General features: G+C 40.6%; 1 protein-coding gene across 4 annotated transcripts in view; it reads left to right on the top strand.

Moving 5' to 3' along the window:
• The window catches only part of Sppl2a (signal peptide peptidase like 2A), a 42120-nt gene that overhangs the window by 6943 nt on the left and 15638 nt on the right, over positions 1-19539 (top strand). For 3 of the 4 annotated variants that reach the window (XM_052183513.1, XM_052183516.1, XM_052183514.1), the window contains exons 4-15: positions 130-219; positions 628-761; positions 2672-2823; positions 6607-6703; positions 7313-7414; positions 8879-8960; positions 9670-9744; positions 12603-12659; positions 12836-12889; positions 13383-13485; positions 16713-16787; positions 19187-19347. In XM_052183513.1, the coding sequence (XP_052039473.1) occupies positions 130-219; positions 628-761; positions 2672-2823; positions 6607-6703; positions 7313-7414; positions 8879-8960; positions 9670-9744; positions 12603-12659; positions 12836-12889; positions 13383-13485; positions 16713-16787; positions 19187-19347 (1182 nt within the window). The remainder of the gene's footprint in view (positions 1-129; positions 220-627; positions 762-2671; positions 2824-6606; positions 6704-7312; positions 7415-8878; positions 8961-9669; positions 9745-12602; positions 12660-12835; positions 12890-13382; positions 13486-16712; positions 16788-19186; positions 19348-19539) is intronic. The other variant, XM_052183515.1, reaches the window with a different exon arrangement.

Here is a 19539-nt window from a genome sequence, read left to right as displayed (position 1 = left end):
GGTTGCTGGGATTTAAACTCAGGACCTTCAGGAGAGTAGTCAATGTTCTTAACTGCTGAGCCATCTCACCAACCCATGTGTATGTTTTTTATTCTGTAAATAGTTATGCTTCGTATTTTTTTCTTTTAGATTCCTTCCTCAAGGAACAAATCTGCATTTCAAAATGTGACTATACTAATTGCAGTTATAACCCAAAAAGACTTTAAAGACATGAAAGAAGTAAGTTAATTTTTGCATATTAGATTTTTAACAGTGTTACAGTTGATTACATTTAATCACTATGCTTTTTTTTGTTTGTTTTGAGATGGGGTTTCTCTGGGTAGCCTTGGCTGACCTAGAACTTGCTCTGTAGACCAGGCTAGCCTTGAACTCAGAGATCCATCTGCCTCTGCTTTCCAAGTTCTGGGATTAAAGGTATGCCCTACCTCCAGGCTCTAATTACTATACTTAATCTTTGACTAGTCTCCATTTGCTAACAGGAAGCTTGAGGAGCTGAATGAGGCTTCGTTTGTACTGCCTTCTTAGCTGTGTGATGACGTGTCCGTTGTAGCGTGAAATGTAGATGCTGCTGCTGTACTCCAGTAGAGGAGACCCATTCCTGTGTTTAACTGTCACTTTGCCTTTCAGACTCTCGGAGATGATATTACTGTGAAAATGTATTCTCCATCCTGGCCTAACTTTGACTATACTCTGGTGGTTATTTTTGTAATTGCTGTGTTCACTGTGGCCTTAGGAGGATACTGGAGTGGACTTATTGAATTGTAAGTGTAATTATACTTTTTATGACTTCCTGATAAATGGTTTTAAATAATGTTTCATGATAATCCTAATAACAAAAATATTTCATTTTTTTTAAACCTCAGCATATAGTGAGTGCCAGTAAGACCGAAGTGTGGGATTGACTTTAAAAAAAAAAAAAAAAAAAGGAAAGTTGAAGGCACCTGAGTTATTTGTTGCTAGGAAAACACTTATCTTACATCAATGCTCATGGAGGCTGGTGAGATGTCTCAGTGGATAGTGTTCACCGAACAAGTGTTAAGGGCTTGAGTTCAAAGCCCTAGAGCGCATTTAGAGCTGGACACAGTTGTCTATGTCTGTGCTCCTGCAACACTGTGGGAGTCAGAGATAGGAGTCTGTGGAAGCTGAAGGACAGACAGGTGGACCTCTCTACAAGGGTAGAAGACCAGGATCTGGGGTGACGCCTGAGGCTGTCTTCCAACATCCATATGTGTGTTCTGGCAGGTACACACACACACAGTACAATTTCATAGCAGGAGCTGGGAATATAGCTCAGTGATAGGGCTTGCATCTAGTGTTTTGAACAACTTTTGCCTTGTTGTTTGAACCACTGCACTCCCAAAAGAATACAATCAATAGTAGTATTTAATGTATAAACCTGGTACTTGGTTCTCTTTCAAGAAATTGTTTATGAAGGTTACATGTGATTCATGCTTATAATCACAGCACTTGAGAGGTGGAGGTCACCCTTTGCTATATACTGAGTTCTAGGCCACCCTGGGCTACTTATGACCCTGCCTAACACAGCCTCCCTCCCCCCAGTGAAGAGCGTTATGTGGTGTACACACCTGTAATCCCACTACGCAGGAGGACCATGAGTTTGAAAGTGCCCTGGGTTACATAGTAAGTTTAGGTCCAGCTTCTGCTACATCATAAGACTATGTCTCAGCAGGGGGAGTGCCTTGTGCTTCCTACTACATGGAATATGAATATGTAAGTTATTATGACTTCCATGTGTATTACTCTAAATTTTTAAAATTTATTTTCAATGACAGATACCAATGGTTGGTATCTTTTCCCACTTAGGCACCACATTAGTAACCCTTGTGTTAATGCCTTGACATCCTGATCTAGAGTTCTAGTGAAGGCGTTGGTGTCTCAATGAAAAAGTAACAGTTACAAATGTGCAAATGTTTAGACATAAAGTTTTATTTATTCAAAATCTGCAGTGAACCCAGACTTAATGATCTGGGCCAGAAAATGTATGATAGGAACTTTTAACTGGACAGAGTGAAGAATTAGGGTTGGGAGCATAGAGTAGGCTCTGTGCAACTGGGAAGAGGCAATGAGGCTGACAGCAGAGTCTACTCAACAAGGTGACTCTTGTTGGGAGAATTCATGGGAGGTAACAAAGGTAGGACAGGACTGTATCTGATAATTAAAAAAATTCTTCCAAATACATTACTGAGCACAGAAGAGATATATAGTAAATACTGAGTTTGCTTGTATGAGAATTTCATCTTTATATTTGAGAGAAACTAATTTTAGAAATACTTTATTGTATGTAGATGGATAATGTTGTTTGTAGGTTTATGTCTTAAAACTTAACTATGTCAGCATAAATAGTTCTCCCAACTTGATTGTATGAACATCTGCAAACCTTAATTTATTAATATTATAAATGTCATCTCTTCTAACAGTTTTGTTTTCACTAAAAAAAATCTTATTTCCAAGTTGTGTAATGGCAGATTATCTCTGGAGAGTGGGAATATAGGATGTTTTAATTTCCAGATTAAATATTTCTCTCTGGTCCTTATTTTTGGAAATTACATTACCTTTGTGATTAACCTTCAATTGGTGTTGGAAAGGGATTTTTAAAAGTAACTGTACTTGGTAAAAGCTTGCTGATGTTTTCCTGTGTGTGTTTATACAGGGAAAACATGAAGTCAGTGGAAGATGCAGAGGACAGAGAGACAAGGAAAAAGAAGGAAGATTACTTAACATTCAGTCCCCTCACGGTCGTTGTGTTCGTGGTCATCTGCTGTGTAATGATTGTCCTACTGTATTTCTTCTACAGGTGGCTTGGTAAGATGCTGGATTTTATGTGTGCTGCTTTGAACATATATCCATATATATTATATCTTCTCAAGAGACTGAGGCCAGCCTGGGACACACAGTAATCTCTAGGCCAGCCTAGGTCACAGAACTGTGCAGTAACACCCTATCTCAAAAACTAAACTTTGGGATTGGAGTGATGCTTCAGCTGTTAAGAGCAAGTCCTGCTCTTGTGAAGGATCCCAGTTTGGTTCCTAGCACCATGGCAGGTAGCTCACGAGCACCTGTGACTCCAGCTCCAGCAAGATGCAATGCTTCTGACTTCCTTAGGACTTGTGTACATGTATATACCCACCTATACACATACATACACATAATTAAAATACAGATAATTTTCAAAAGATACCTATTCTACCCTAAAGCATATTTCAGTTGTTAGTGAGAATTACAAATGGACTTTTTTCCCAAGAAATGGTTTCTCAGTGTAGCCCTGGCTATCCAGAAACTTGTTCTGTAGACCAAGCTGGCCTTGAACTCAGATATTTACCTGCCTCTGCCTCCCAAATGCTGAAACTAAAGGTGTGCATCACTGTGCCCAACTAACAAGTGAAATTTTTGATGTGGGAAGAAAATCATTGAAATCCATCATAATTGTCCCAGAACATGGTATTAAATTATGATTGGCCAATGTTTTATGTGGTATTGCAAGATTTTGTTTACCCAAAATGAGTTTTCATGACTAAGATGAAAACTTATGCTATTTCCTAGTTTTTTTGTTTTTGTTTTTTGTTTTTGTTTTTGTTTTTTTTTGGGGGGTTTTTTTTTTTGGTTTTTTTTCAAGACAGGGTTTCCCTGTGTAGCCCTGGCTGTCCTGGAACTCACTCTGTAGACCAGGCTGGCCTCGAACTCAGAAATCCCCCTGCCTCTGCCTCCCAAGTGGTAGGATTAAAAGCGTGCACCACCACCGCCTGGCTAGTGTGTAGTGTGTGTGTGTGTGTGTGTGTGTGTATGTATGTATGTATGTATGTGTATGTGTATGTGTATGTGTATGTATGTGTATGTATATGTATATGTGTATGCATATGTGTATGTATGTATGTATATATATGTATGTATGTGTATATGTGTATGTATGTATGTATGTATGTATATTGGTTTTTTGGATTTGGTTTTTTCGAGACAGGGTTTCTCTGTATAGCCCTGGCTGCCTTGGAACTCACTCTGTAGACTAGGCTGGCCTCAAACTCAGAAATCTGCCTGCCTCTGCCCCCCCAGAGTGCTGATATTACAGGCGTGCCACCATCGCCCGGCCGGCTAGTATATTTTAACTTAACAGAATTTTACTGAATTGCTAAGGCTTTCCTTACCTTTTTGTTTGGAAACAGGCATTCTCTGTGTAGCCTTGGCTGTCCTGGAAGTTTCCTTGCCATTTTGTAATTAAGATATACTTGAAGTAACTGATGTTGATCTTGAGAGTGCTTTCTGGTAAAATCCTTATATTTAAAACAGAACTAGTTGGAGCTAAGTTACAATAAAGTTATTCCTCATGTGGAATCATTTCCAAAGTGGTAGCACACTGTTGGACTTCCAGAATGACCTCAGGAAGTGTAATCTCTACCAGGCTGTTAGAGCTTGGGTTATGCAACTTGGCAGAGGACAGACCAAAATCCAGTTGACAGGCCATGGAGTGTGTATCCACTGCTCCTCTTACCACACATAACCAGTACTCATAGGGACTCACACGGGGTCCATGACTATATACATTAGCTTATCCAGTCCTCACAACCACACATAACAAGTGCTCACAGGGACTCACACGGGGTCCATGACTATATACATTAGTTTATCCAGTCCTCACAACCACACATAACCAGTGCTCACAGGGACTCACACGGGGTCCATGACTATATACATTAGCTTATCCAGTCCTCACAACCACACACAACCAGTGCTCACAGGGACTCACACGGGGTCCATGACTATATACATTAGCTTATCCCGTCCTTACAACCACCCAGTATTCGTCTCACGAACCTGACGTGTTAGACATGAGCACTGGGGGATTTAGAGTGGCTTCTCCAGCTTCACCCAAACCCAACTGTCCTGAATTTAGTGTTTGATCAGCCTCCGCTTTTCACCCCATCCCTGAGTACACGGCTGAAGCCTTGAAAATGGAGCTACAACTTGTATTTTTTCACAGTATTTTCTAGAAAGTCCATAAAAAGAATATTGTAAGATATAATAACTCTTCCCCCTTTATAAAAACACAGTAGTAAAATGTCTTTATATAATTTTCAAATAAATCTGGATAGTATATAATGCCCGTAAAATTTTACTACCTTGGTATCTTGTTGCAACAAAGAAGTTTCTTTGAGTGGATTTGAGTGTTTTTCATTTGTGCTCTATTTTTGTCCTTGAGCCAACATTATTCCGTGTAGCTCTGGCCAGAGTGGTAACTTTCTGTACAACCAAAGCTAGTCCTGAGTTGGTGGCTACCATGCCTGGCAGGATTTGGTTTGAACATAGATCAAATTGTTATAGATAAATTCTCCATGGGAAAGTATGGATAAGATGGCTGGTTGATACCCAGGACAGATATTTGTTTTCATCCCTAAATTACATTTCTAAAAAATCTTATTAATAGTTTATTAATCCAAAGCCAGGCCCAGTGGCATATGCTTTTAATCACAGCACTAGGGAGGCAGAGGCAGAGGCAGAGGCAGAGGCAGAGGCAGAGGCAGAGGCAGAGGCAGGCAGATCTCTACAAATTCAAGCCTGATCCACACAGCAAGTTCTAGGCCAGCCAAAGCTACCAAAAATTGTTTCCTAATCACTCAGAGAACATAAGTCAGTTGGTAGTGGTAGAGTACTTGCCTAATATACACAAAGTCCTGGTACAGTCCCAGATGTCAGAGTGGCTGGAGGTGGTGCACACCTGTAATGGCGGAACTCCGGAGGCTGAGAGAGAAGGACCAGAAGTCGAAGGTTTTTAAGGTTATTCTTTTTGGTTTTTTGAGACAGGGTTTCTCTGTGTAGCCCTGGCTGTCCTGGAACTCACTCTGTAGAGCAGGCTGGCCTCGAACTCAGAAATCCACCTGCCTCTGCCTCCCAAGTGCTGGGATTAAAGGCGTGTGCTCCCACAGCCTGGCTTTTAAGGTTATTCTTGGCTGTACAGCAAGTTCAGTCAGTTTGAACTACACAAGGCACACACAGAGGAGTGGGAGGAGTAGCTCAGTTGGTGAAGTGCTTACTGTGCAAGGGATACTTAGAGTCCAGTCCTAGGACCGGTGCGGTGCACTCCACCCCTCCTCCAGGATTTTCACTCTAGCACTGGGTAGAAGCAGGTTGGTCCCTGGAGCGTACTAGCCAGTCAGGGTGGTCTGCTTGGCAAACCTCCAGGCCATTGACTCATTCAAACAATCAAAACAAAAGAAATTCAAGACAGCTAAGGAATAATACCATGCTTGTCTTCTGGTTTTTACACGTATCTGCCTACATGTGTACACCTAGACACACACAAACACACACATATGACAAAGGTTCGTTAGTCCTTCTGTTCTTCAGGTTAAATTAAGGATTTATAAGTCTCTGTAATGAACATGTCACTTTGAATGTAGAACCATCCTGAGCCACATAAAGCAACCCTGGTGGTGTTTAATGGAAATAAAACCACAAGTGCCACGCCCTGTTTTAAACTCTAGCTATACATATTTGCACCTTAGCAACTACTTCAGGTAGTGATATAGTTACTATATTGAAAATATGATCTAACGAAGAGAGCTAAGGAATTAATACCTGTCTGTTCTTTTCTAGTTTATGTCATGATAGCAATTTTCTGCATAGCGTCATCAATGAGCCTGTACAACTGTCTTGCTGCATTGGTTCATAGAATGCCATGTGGACAGTGCACGTACGTATTTATTAGCATATGATGTAATTGGTATTTCAACTTAATACTACACAGGGAAAGTGAGGTGTTGCTTTAGACCTGTATATTCAATATACATTGTATTTATGCCTGTCTGAGTTTAAAGTCAATAATGTGTTTGGGATTTGTTTGTTTGTTTGTTTTGGTTTATGAGACAGGGTTTCTCGGTAGCCTAGTTATCCTGGAACTGTCTCTGTAGACCAGGCTGGCTTCGAACTCACAGAGATCTATCTGCCTGCCTCTGCCTCCTAAGTGCTGGGACAAGGTGTGCACTACCTTAGTGCTAGAACTAAAGGCGTGTGCCACCATGCCCAGCTATGCTTGGGATCTTTAAATTGAATTCCCGAGACATTTCAAGTGTTCAGTAGCCATATGTGACTAGTGGCCATCAATCCTGGAAAGCACGGGGAGCATTTCCATTACCATGAAGGGTTTTGTTGAACCCGTTATTATGTCTCATTGGTTTTAAGTAAAATCATGACATCAAGATTAGTATTTCAATCACTTCTTATTAATGTTCGCAACTTTTTGGTATCAAGTGAACATTATTTTTTATCTGCAGCACAAATTGACTATTTTATTTATTTTTAGGATTTTGTGTTGTGGCAAAAACATTCAAGTGAGCCTGATTTTCCTTTCTGGACTGAGCATCTCAGTTGCTGTTGTGTGGGCTGTGTTTCGAAATGAGGACAGGTATGAGGACTCTAGCCTACTTTAAATTTAAGGATGCATAGTGTTATATCTTTTCCTGAATCATATTCATTATGATTGTTGTGGATTCTTTTGTTTTTGTTCAAGAACATATTTTAAGACAAGGTAATTTGTTTTTTTAATGAATAAGTTATTTAACAGGATCTCTGTATGAGCCCCATTGCTAACCTGTAACTCTGGCCTTAAATTTGCAGTGACTCTGTCTCCTGTATGCAGAGGTTACAGGCACAGGACACCAAACCCAGCAAATGAACACATCTTATGCTAAGGGTTTGAGCTCATGCAGGGAAGGAAATCGGGTTATGCTTTAGACACCTAGACAGCTCAGTTATGCTGTGTTGCAGTGTAGTGTCTTATAACCTCAACAGATGGTGTCCGCACTGATTTCCAGAATGGGTTTTTGTTTGTTTTGTTTTGTTTTGTTTTGTTTTTTTTGAGACAGGGTTTTCTGTGTAGCTCTGGCTGTCCTAGAACTCATGCTGTAAACCAGGCCGGCCTCGAACTCAGAAATCCGCCTGCCTCTGCCTCCCAGAGTGCTGGGATTACAGGCATGTGCCACCACTGCCCAGCGGTGTCTCTCTTTTAAAAAAATTATTTCAAGTATTTAGTGTGTGTGTCTCTAGAGTGTAAATGCCACAGCATAACTGGACGGTACTTGACAGTTCTGGACACTTGAGGCAGTTCTCTCCGTCCACCCAGCGGGTCTAAGGACTAATGAGCCCCATTGCTAACCTGTAACTCTGGCTTAGGCCATCAGCTTGGTTACAGGTGTCTTTACTGCCCCATCGTGCCAGCCCAGGGTCTATCCGCAGCAGGAAGGGAAACCTGGAAAAATATATAACTCATCTTTAATGGCTTATTAATAAAATCATCGACCTAGAAATATTTTTATAATTGCCAAAGTTATTGAGTTTATCATTGGTTGCTAGTTATGCATTTTAGTTTCTAATAAGTAAATTGTGTTGCTTTTGCTTTGTGTTCAACCTGACTAGATATGAACACAAGGCTTTTGTTTGTTTGTTTGTTTATTTGTTTTTTTGAGACAGGGTTTCTCTGTGTAGCCCTGGCTGTCCTGGAACTCGCTCTCTAGACCAGGCTGGCCTTGAACTCAGAAATATGCCTGCCTCTGCCTCCTAAGTGGTAGCATTAAAGGCATGCACCACCACTGTCCCACTGAACAGGAGGATTTTATTGACAGCTGTCTTTGTAGAAGGAGACACGTAAAGCTGGAAAGATTAAGATGAATGTGTACTCATATCTGACATTCTTCTGAGGTAACCTTGGCAGTCATTATTCTGCCAGGACAGTAACTGGCTGAGCAGAGAGGATATGAGGAAACAGTTCATAGCTCTAACCGTAACAGCATAACCATAATGACCTATTTAAACTTTCATCTGAAGATAATGGAATGAAATAATAGGTTGATCTCTCTCTTTTTTATTTTAGGTGGGCTTGGATTTTACAGGATATCTTGGGAATCGCTTTCTGTCTAAACTTAATTAAAACAATGAAGTTACCCAATTTCATGGTAAAATATGTTATTTTATAGAACTGTAATAATTTTTTCCTTTTAAAAACAATATGATTGAGGTATAATTTGCATATAGTAAGACAAGCTGGTGGGGAGGGGCTAGAGAGATGGCTCAGTGGTTGGGAGCACTGACTGCTCTTCCAGAGGTCCTGAGTTCAATTCCCAGCAACCACATGGTGGCTCACAACCATCTGTATGGGATCCGATGCAGTCTTCTAGTGCATCAGTGTACTCATATACATAAAAAGTAAACACATCTTCTTTTAAAAAAAAAGATAAGCTCTTTCTAATTACACTCTTGAAATGTCACAAATGTATATATGGCTTTTGTAACTTTCATCCTCTTGAGCTACAGACCAACAGGCCGTTCCCCAGGCTTCAGAAAGCTTGTTCTGCCTGTCTGTACTCAGTCTAAGCCGGGCCAGGCCAGCTGCTGAGCATTTCTGTCAGTCATGCTCATTGCTTAAAACCTTGTGAGACTAAATATTGGGGAAGAACATTCTTTAATTCAGAGATGATCCTAAGCTAATGGGATACAGGAAGTAAGGATTTTTTAAATGATATATGAAATAAAATTATGCATAGTAATACTGGAAAACACCTTTTAAAAATGTTCAAATGTATACAAGTCCTTTTGCAAAGTAAGTTAATGCGTTAGTTTAGATGTGGGAAGTTTGATCTTTTAAATTCCTTTTTTCTCTGACAGTCATGTGTGATACTGCTAGGCCTTCTCCTCATCTACGACGTGTTCTTTGTCTTCATAACACCCTTCATCACAAAGGTATGACCATTTTAAATTCATGGCAAAACCTTCAAAATGATGGAACTTTTTTTTTTTTTAAAATCTGTGTGTGTGCTTTGAGACAGGGTCTACTCGGCATAGCCTTGACAGGTAGAGAACTCTCTATGTATAGCAGGCTGGGCTTGAACTCACAGAGATCTGCCTGCCTCTAGATTAAAGGCATGTGTCGCCACTCCCTGCACTGCCACATGCAGCTCCTTAAATATTTTCTAGTATTTATTTTTATTTCATGTATATAAGTGAGTACCTGTGTGTGTGTGTGTGTGTGTGTGTGTGTGTGTGTGTGTGTGTATGTATGTGTGTGTGCACCTCATGCTTGCTGCTTGGTGCTCACAGAGGCCTGCAGAGGGCAGGCATTCTGTCCCCTGACACTGTTGTTCCAGACCTTCAGATGCCACCCATTGTGGGTACTGGAACCTAGGCCCTTCCCAGAGTAGTGGGTGCTCTTAATGCTGAGCCATCTTGCCAGCCTCAAGAAGGGAACCTTAACTCTCTTCGTAGATTGTTGGTTTTGTGGATTTGTATTTCAGGGTGAACTTTAATTTCCTGAAGGAAATTACCTTTGAAATTGGTCTTTCAGTAGAGGGTATTTTAATAAGCAAGCTTTCAGTTGTTTATTAGAGAAAATGAGGAACTTCTGATTAGTATAAAGGGAGAATGTAATTTTTTTTTCCTTTTGAAAGTAAGACTTTCTTACAATCAGTGTCTACTGCGGACAGTTTAGGGGGCGGAGAGAGGGAGGGGAATGTGTCATTGATATCTTCATTTCTGAGAACTAATCTGAGAATAACAAAGAACAGCATGCCAACTCCGCAGGCTTGGAATGGACTGTGTACCCTGGCAGCCCCTCCTGAGCTTTAGGTCCCAGTCGACTGCAAGAAGCAACGCCAGCTTCCGACGTCATTAGAGTTCCTTTGGCTGAAGAGCTCAACTTGATTTTGATCTTTCTTTTTTTAGTTTTTTGGGGTTTTTTTTGTTTTTGTTTTTTTTGTTGTTGTTGTTGTTTTGGTTTTTTTGGATTTGGTTTTTTCAAGATAGGGTTTCTCTGTATAGCCTTGGCTGTCCTGGAACTCACTCTGTAGACCAGGCTGGCACCGAACTCAGAAATCCGCCTGCTTCTGCCTCCCAGAGTTCTGAGATTACAGGCGTGTGCCACCTCCGCCTGGAGATCTTTTTTTTTCCTTAAAAAACAAAAAACTAGTGGGGTAGTGGTGTCTTTAATCCCAGCACCTGGGAAGCAGAGGCAGGTGGATTTCTGAGTTCGAGGCCAGCCTGGTCTACAGAGTGAGTTCCAGAACAGCCAGGGCTACAAAGAGAAACCCTGTCTTGAAAAACCAAAAAAAAAAAAGGGGTGGTGGTGGTGGTGGTACAGGAAACACTGTTCTTGAACAAGCCTCTAATCCTAGCACCCAGGAGGCAGGGGCAGAGGATCTCTGAGTTCAGGGCAAATCTGGTCTACAGAGTGAGTTCCATGATACACCGAGGAACCTTTTCAAAAAAAACAAAACAAAAACCCAAACCCCTTATTTATCATTGTCTTCATAAAGCAGCTAGTCCTCAGCAGGAACTGGAAGTACAGCAGTAAATGATAGCCAGGTTTTGATGTGCTACTTTTTTTCATCTTAGACTTGGTATCAGTTTAATGTCAGATGAAGTTTTAAAGGTACAGGCTTTTTAAAGGGTAAAGGCCTTTGAGTCTTTTTTGTGTGATCAGTACATTTTTCATTATTTATTTATTTTTTTATTTATCTTAGGCATGTGATTTCTAGCAAATCTGTTGTTGTAGAAGTAGCTGGAGGCGCTCTTTGGCGCTGTTGCTGTAAATGTCCATTTAACCCTTCTCTGTTCCACCCTTTGCCTTCCTTACCGCTGGATGCTTTATCTTATTAGGTAACTGCAAATGCATGTCAAGCGCTGCGCATTCCCGGTTTTTATGATTTTCAAAATCCAGTTTGTATGTCTTCTCCCTGGTCTGCTGAGGCATTTTTTTTTCAATGAAGCATAAAAGTAGAGGCCCCACACAGAGTGTGGTGGTGCACACCTGTATCCCAGCGCTTGGCTGCAAAGGCAGGCAGATCAGGAGTTCAGGGTCCCCCTTGGCTAGATGAAAACAACAGGAAGGAAGCTTTGAGTATTTTTAGCCTCAAAGTTTCACCTCAGGCAGACATGGATTTCAGGAGAAAACTTGCTAGTAAACACCTTGTCTAGCCCACAGAAAAGATTTTAGCAGAAATAGGGCAGGAGCTGCCACTCAGGAGAGGGCTGATTGGAACCAAGGAAGGAGGCAGGGTTGACCCTGAATAGGAATCGGGCTGAAGAAGGCTGACCTATTCTCTAAGGGTGGGTCTTTTCAATCTGGCTTTATAGTTGTGTTGTGGGAAATACCAGAAGGTCAAACACATTTTTATTCAAATAAGATTACTTATATTTGGTAGAAAGCTAAGTTTAAAGGATTTTAGTATTTTCTCTTTTTTTTTGATGCTGAAAATGTTTAAGAACGATAATATACATAGTAAAAAAATTAAAATACTGAAAGTTCATAACCTCTGAACTTGTTATAACACGTTGGATGTCAGTATAATCCAGATCTCCAGGTAAGCTTGAATAATCTGTGTATATGCGGATTTGATCATTACTGAGCTCTAGTAAAGTGGAGTGGCGTACTCTCTGGATTTTGTCTCAGATTCAGTATCTGCTGTTTGTCGAGTCTGAGGAAGAAGTAGTTGATACCCCTTGTTCAGTGGCAGTAGGCTGTGTGCTGGGGGCTGTCAGTCATCCTTGCTTTGTGGCAGGTTATTCTCTGTAGAGGACTGAACGACATCTCTTCCTCCCTTTAGAATGGCGAGAGCATCATGGTGGAACTTGCTGCTGGGCCTTTCGAGAATGCTGAAAAGGTGGGGATGGTGTACGCGGCAGCTCACCCAGTTGCTGCCTGCCTGTCTGTCTCCTCCTGGAACTCATTGGTCATGGGTGCATGCTAAGGTGTTATCAAACTTCTTTCTCACAAATATAGCCATTTTCTTAGTTATTCTAAATTATTAAATACCTATTGACTTGGGTTTCATCCTAGAATGATGGAAACTTTGTGGAAGCCACTGCTCTGCATTCAGCTCCCCATGAGAAAGTAAGGATTGTACTTCAGATAAGTTCATTGGACTTTAAATCACACCCTCTGCGAGGAGGCTCTTCCTTGGGTGGGAAAAAATGTAGACTCACCAAAACAAAATAACACAACAAAATGTGTCAAGGTCTGAGTCCTATTCTTGGTAAAAAGAAAATAAAAATGTAAAGGTTGGCTGTGGGGGGAGTATGTTCCTAGCGTCCATCCTTCATGTGTTGGATGTAATTTCCTAAAACTACATGTCTTATTCCTTCAAGTGTTTTGTACAGAGTCTATGTTTGTATTATGTATGTGTGTGTTTATGTTGTCTTAAGTTAAGTTTTTTTTTCAAATGATCAGTTTAAAAAACACCAAAATGATTACTACAGTGTCAATGTTTCCCTTCTTAAAAGAGAGATTGGGAAGACTTACTGGTTCATTCTCTTTCTCTCTCTCCCTCCTTCCCCTTCCTCCTCCCTCCTGCCCTCCCCCTTGTCTCTGTTTTTCTTTCTTACAGTTGCCAGTAGTTATCAGGGTGCCAAAACTGGTGGGTTACTCAGTCATGAGTGTGTGCTCTGTGCCTGTTTCAGTATTGGGTTTCGGAGATATCATTGTGCCAGGTGAGTGAACATAATAATTTTAGCAAAACCATACTTATGGTTTTAGGGATGATATTCACAGTATCTGGTAAAAGTTACAAAGTTCTATATTTTTGGCTGTCATTAGAACTGGGATCAATGACAAAGGTTTAAAAAAAATGCATTGTGAAGGCTAAAAGAGAAATCAACACTTGGGACAGCCAACGTAAAATGTCTGCTGCTGAAAGACGTCTTGGAACCACAGGGGTCCATTTATCCTTATCTAGAAGGACTGGAGTGCTTTAGGGAAGTCATCAAGGTAGGGTTGAAGAAGAAAGGGAAGAGAACCCCAGCTTTCATGGCTTTATAATAAAAGACAGTCCAGTGGGAAGCCAGTCACGGTAGCCTGTCGGTTGGGGGCAGGAAGGTGCCTGTGGGAAGCTTGGAGGTTTTGAGAAGCACAGACCGGGTACCAGCCTAGGCTAGGACTCTGGATGTGATACCCAGGCTAGATATGGGGGAATTGTGGAAGAGGGGATCAAAGGGACTTATCTGACTAAACACTGGAGATACACATCTAAAAATACTTAAATACATACAACATGAAATTTCTTTTTTTGGTGATGTTCAACAAATTTCCTCTAAAAATAGGTATTGAGGGTTTTTTTCCCTTTACATTTGCATATATTAGTGAAAGCTTATATTTCAATTTTTAAAATTCCTAGTATTAGGGCTGGAGAGATGGCTCAGCAGTTACGACACTTACTCTTGCAGAGGTCCCGGGTTCAATTCCTGGCACTCACCCAGTGACCCAAACTCTGCAAGTTCAATTCTAGAGAATCCGATGCCTCTTTTGACAGGTACCAGGCATACACACGGTGCACATACATACATACATGGACATACATACAGGCATAATCAATGTTCAAACTCGTGAAATAAATAAATGTCTTTAAAGTACAATTCTTAGTAGTAAATCTTAAGTCATTATTTTAAACATCATTTAAAGTTACTTTTCTTGATGTATTATCAATATATTTTTAAACTCATATTTGTTTGTTTATATAAATGGAAAAATGGGTAATTTTTACACACAACATAGTTTGGAAGAATGTATAGAGTGTGGAATAACAAGCTGATTGGCAGAGGTTACCTTACCTTTTTTTGTCAAGAACATTTGCAATCCACTCAGCAGGTCTCTCAACTAATATATTGCTCATAACTACCATCGATGTGCTATTTGATGATTATTTCTATCTGGGTGAACTTTGTGTCCTTTGATCCGTATTTCCTTCCCCAAATCCCCAGTCCCACTGTGTTTCACTCTGCTTCCATGAGTTAAGTCTTTGAAGTTTTATTTACAAGTGAGATAATACAGTGTTTGCTTTTCTATGGCTGGCTGCTTCTTGCTTAACAGTGTCCTCCAGGTTGATCACAATGCTGTTACCACAGATGACAGGATTTCTATCTAGTCTGCTCTTCTCTCTCCCCACTGCTCCTCACTCCTTCACGCCCCCCAACCTCTGTGTGTGTGTGTGTGTGTGTGTGTGTGTATGTGTTCATGGAGGCCAAAGACTGATGGCCCTCTCTCTCTACCTTATTTATCCTTTTTTTTTTTTTTTTTGTTTTTTTTCGAGACAGGGTTTCTCTGTATAGCCCTGGCTGTCCTGGAACTCACTCTGTAGACTAGGCTGGCCTCGAACTCAGAAATTCTCCTGCCTCTGCCTCCCAGAGTGCTGGGATTACAGGTGTGCGCCACCACTGCCCGGCTTACTTTATTTATTCTTTTTGTTTGTTCTTCTGTCTTGTCTTCTCTTTTGTTTTCTTTCTTTCTTTTCTTTTCTTTTTCTTCCTTTCTTTTCTTTTTTTTTTTTTTGAGACAGTCTTTCTATATATCCCCAGGTACTGGGGGTACTTGCTTTGCAGGGCCAGGCTGGCTTTGAATTCACAGAGATTCTTCTGCCTCAATCTCCTGTGTACTGAAATTAAAGTTGTGTACCATACTATATCTGTCTCTTTAAAATATTATTTATTTATTTTATTTCTTTATTGTGTGTATGGGTGTTTTGCCTACCTGTATCTCTGATTACGATGTGCATGCTGTGCCTACGGAAGCCAGGAGAGAGCATCAGATCTTTGGGACTGGAGTTACAGATGGTTGTGAGCCACCAAGTGGGTGCTGGTGAACCCGGGTCCTCTAGAAAAGTAGCCAGTGCCCTTAACTGCTGAGCCATCGTTCAGTGTCCAGCTCAACATTATTTTTTGAGATAGGATCTTCACTGAATATGGTGCCTGCTGATTCAAGTAGGTTGGGCAGCTGTTAAAATCCACCCGTCTCCCTCCCCTTACTTAGCACTGAGATCATATACAGGTGCTATCACATGTGGGTGCTGGGAATCCAAACTCAGGACAGTGTGTGCAGCAAGCTTCATCCCTGTAGCCCAGTTTCCTTTTTAGAAGATGAATATTACTTGGTTTGATACACATACTACATCTTCTTTATCCACTCATTCACTAATAAATACTGAGATTGTTTTTATATCTTGGCTGTTCTGAATATCGAACATGTCTCTTTACCATATTAATTTCATTTCCTTTGGATATATGCCCAAGTATTGGAATTGCTGACCACATCTTAGATTTGTTTGTTTGTTTGTTTGTTTAAGGCTTCCTTGATCTGTAGCCCAGGCTAATGTCACTGGGCCTGGTTTGTTTTTAATTTTTTGTTATTTGTTCTCAAGCACTTAGGCAAACCCAAGAAATGCTGATAAATCCTTTGCCCATTTTCTCATTGGGTTGTCTTTTCTTACTGTTGGCTTGTTTGGGACCCACACTTGTGTTAGCTATCAGCCCTTATTACATGTGTTGTTTTGCTGATACTCTCATTGTATAGGCTATCTGTTCTATTGATTGTGTCCTTTGCTGTGTGGAAGAGTGCATATGATTCCATTTGTCTATTCAAAATATGTGTATGTATATATATATATATATATAAAATGAAACATAAAAATGTTTTCTCTTTAACATGGAATATTGAGCAGCTAATAAAGTTCATGTTCTTCAACTACTGTTGTTTGACCTGAGGGAAATATTTAAAGGATCAAATTTTTAAAAATTGACATATGAAAGTTCATTCTTAAGATACTTAAATGCTCTCAAAATGCAAAACAAGAAATGTGAAATTCAACAACCTGTATTGTTGCCCATTCTAACAGATGAATCTGTAATGTTGTTATTATTTTAAGAAAATAATGTGGGTTTTCTTTTAGGTCTGTTGATTGCATATTGTAGAAGATTCGATGTTCAGACTGGGTCTTCTATATACTATATTTCATCCACAATTGGTAAAATTTGCTTCTTTTTATTATGTTGTGCTATATTGTCTGGAGAAAAAGCCAAAGGGCTGAAAGTAGTAGTCTGTTTCCCTCTTACGACTTTCACATGCAGTGTTACAGAAGATCTTGTGTTTAAATGCTCCCTCACATCAGGCTGGCTTGGAGCCTAGTTAGTGGAGTGCGTACCCAGCATCTATGGCATCTTAGGCTTGACCCTAGATTCACATGTGTGATGGCATGTACCTGCAATCCCAGCATGTGGGAGATAGGGGCAGGAGGACTAGATTCACATGTGTGATGGCATGTACCTGCAATCCCAGAGATCTGCCTGACTCTGCTTCTGAGTTCTGGGATTAAAGACATGTATTACTACTACCCAGCTATTTTATGATTTCAAATAGTAAAATGTTAGGCTGGAGAGTTGGCATAGCAGTTAAGAGGATATATTTCTCTTGCAGAGAATCCAGGTTCAAATCCCAGTTTTTATGGGGGCTCACAATTGTCTGTGACTTCAGTCTCAGGGAATCTAACAACCTTTTCTGATCTCTGAGGGCCCCAGGCATGCACTTGGTGCACATACCTACATGTAGGCAAAACACTCATACACATAAAATAATAAAATCAATCTAAGTGTGGTACACACCTTTAAGCCAAGGACTCAGAAGCAGAACAAAAAAGACCTGTGAGTTTGAGGCCATCCAGATCTACAGAGTTCCAGGACAGCCAGAGCTACACAGAGAAACACTGTCTTAGACACACACACCCCACCATCTCCACCCCATGGTGCTGTAAGAAAAAGATAATTAAAATCAGGATTGGTGGGTATGCACTTGTAATTCCAGGACTCTGGAAGATCAGAAGTTCAAGATTATTCTTGGCTATGTATCAAGTTCAAAGTCTTGGGTTGCATGAAACCCTGTCTCAGAAACAAAAATAAATAAATGGAATAATCTTACTTTATATCACAAGATTTTAGAAGCTTTAAATTAAAACTTGAGGTTTTACTGGATATGTTGGAGCTCACCTTTCATTCCAGCACTCAGAGGCAAGTAGATCTCTGTGAGTTTGAGGCCAGCCTGGTCTACATAGCTAAGCAAGTTCTAGGACAGCATTAAATACTCAGAACATAAATAGCAAATGTTTATTACTTGATTTTTTTTTTTTTAGCATTGTATATAGATAACCATGAATTTAAGTAAATGAAGCCGGGTGGTGGTGGCACAGGCCTGTAATCCCAGCACTCTGGGAGGCATAGGCAGGCGGATTTCTGAGTTCGAGGCCAGCCTGGTCTACAGAGCGAGTTCCTGTCTCGAAAAATAAAAAAAAAAAAAAAAAAAAAGAAAAGAAATAAAAAAAAGAAAAAGAAAAGAATTTAAGTAAATGAATTAATGTTTTGTTAGTTATCTGGTATAGCAAGCAGTCATTACTTCTGTTTTTTTATTGAAGTGTTAATAATAGGAAATTTAAAATAAAAAGCTCTGATACCTCTGAATATTCTGCATAGATATTTCAATATCTGAAGCTCTGAATGCTTAGACAAATGGCCTGTACCACAGCCACAGATGTTCCTGAAGGCTTTCTAGTCCATATAGTTAAATCTCTGTGTTGTGGTGTCAGAGAATGATGTCACTAGAAATGCCACCCCTAACAGTATGAAAGAAAGCTAAGAGAGGGAAGAGGAAGATGTGCAGAGAGCACAAGAGAAGTAAGGAGAGAAAGAGGAGAAGAGGAGGGGGGAAAGGGAGGGAAACAGACTCTGTAAAAACAAGAAAAGCAGCTTGAAGCGTTGAGTGCAGCATCCTCTAAGGGCAGTAACACCCAGTACCAGCCAGCATGATTAAGTCAAGAACACTCAGGCAGTGCTGGGCTACTTGTCAGTTCTGCTGTGTAACTTTGGAAAGCTCATTCAGCCTCCCTGATCGTCCACCACCTCATCTTTATGTAGCTAGACTAAATTGCCTGAGATCCTACATTCATAGAATATTCCAGATCAGCAGGAAACATTCATATGATATTTGGTGTGCAATAGTTAAGGAAGTCTGTAGTATGTGTGTAGTATGTATGTAGTTTGTAGGACAAACTTAAGATTTGGTTTATTTTTAGTTGTGTGTCTGTGCCTGTGTGGGTATGCACACTCAGGTAAGCACAGGTTCCGGAAAAGGCCAGAAGCATCAGACCTTGTTGGAGCTGAAGTCACAGGCAATCGTAAAAGCCCAGCACCTGTTCTAGGACATCTGACACTTCTAACCTCAGGTGCCGGTGCTCACAGTCACAAATCCACACAGATACAAACACACAATTTTAAAACTACGTCTTATTTAAAGATGTCTTCAGACATATTTGAAAACTAATACTTTAGTGGGGAAGGAAAGCATGTAGAACTGATCTGCACTTCTGTTTCCCCACAGCCTATGCTGTTGGCATGATAATTACCTTTGTTGTCCTGATGGTGATGAAGACGGGGCAGCCTGCTCTCCTCTATTTAGTACCTTGTACACTCATTACTGTCTCAGTCGTTGCTTGGTGTCGTAAGGAAATGAGAAAGTTCTGGAAAGGCAGCAGCTATCAGGTATGTGCTTGTACTTTATAATTCACCAGCTGCTCTGCTACAGCAACTCTCTGTGTGTCAGAAATTTCGTGTTACCCAGAATGCCCTGAGTTCTTCCTCTTCAGTCCTGCTAGCATCTGCTTGCTGCACCCATGGGTCTCGGTGCCCATCGAGTACTGAGAGCACTGTGAAGTCCTGTGGGAGGAGGACATT

The sequence above is a fragment of the Apodemus sylvaticus genome, chromosome 5, assembly GCF_947179515.1.
Source record: "Apodemus sylvaticus chromosome 5, mApoSyl1.1, whole genome shotgun sequence".
Classification (NCBI taxonomy): Eukaryota; Metazoa; Chordata; class Mammalia; order Rodentia; family Muridae; genus Apodemus; species Apodemus sylvaticus.
Note: the sequence above shows the minus strand (reverse complement) of the source record. Positions and strands in the feature narration are given on the sequence as shown.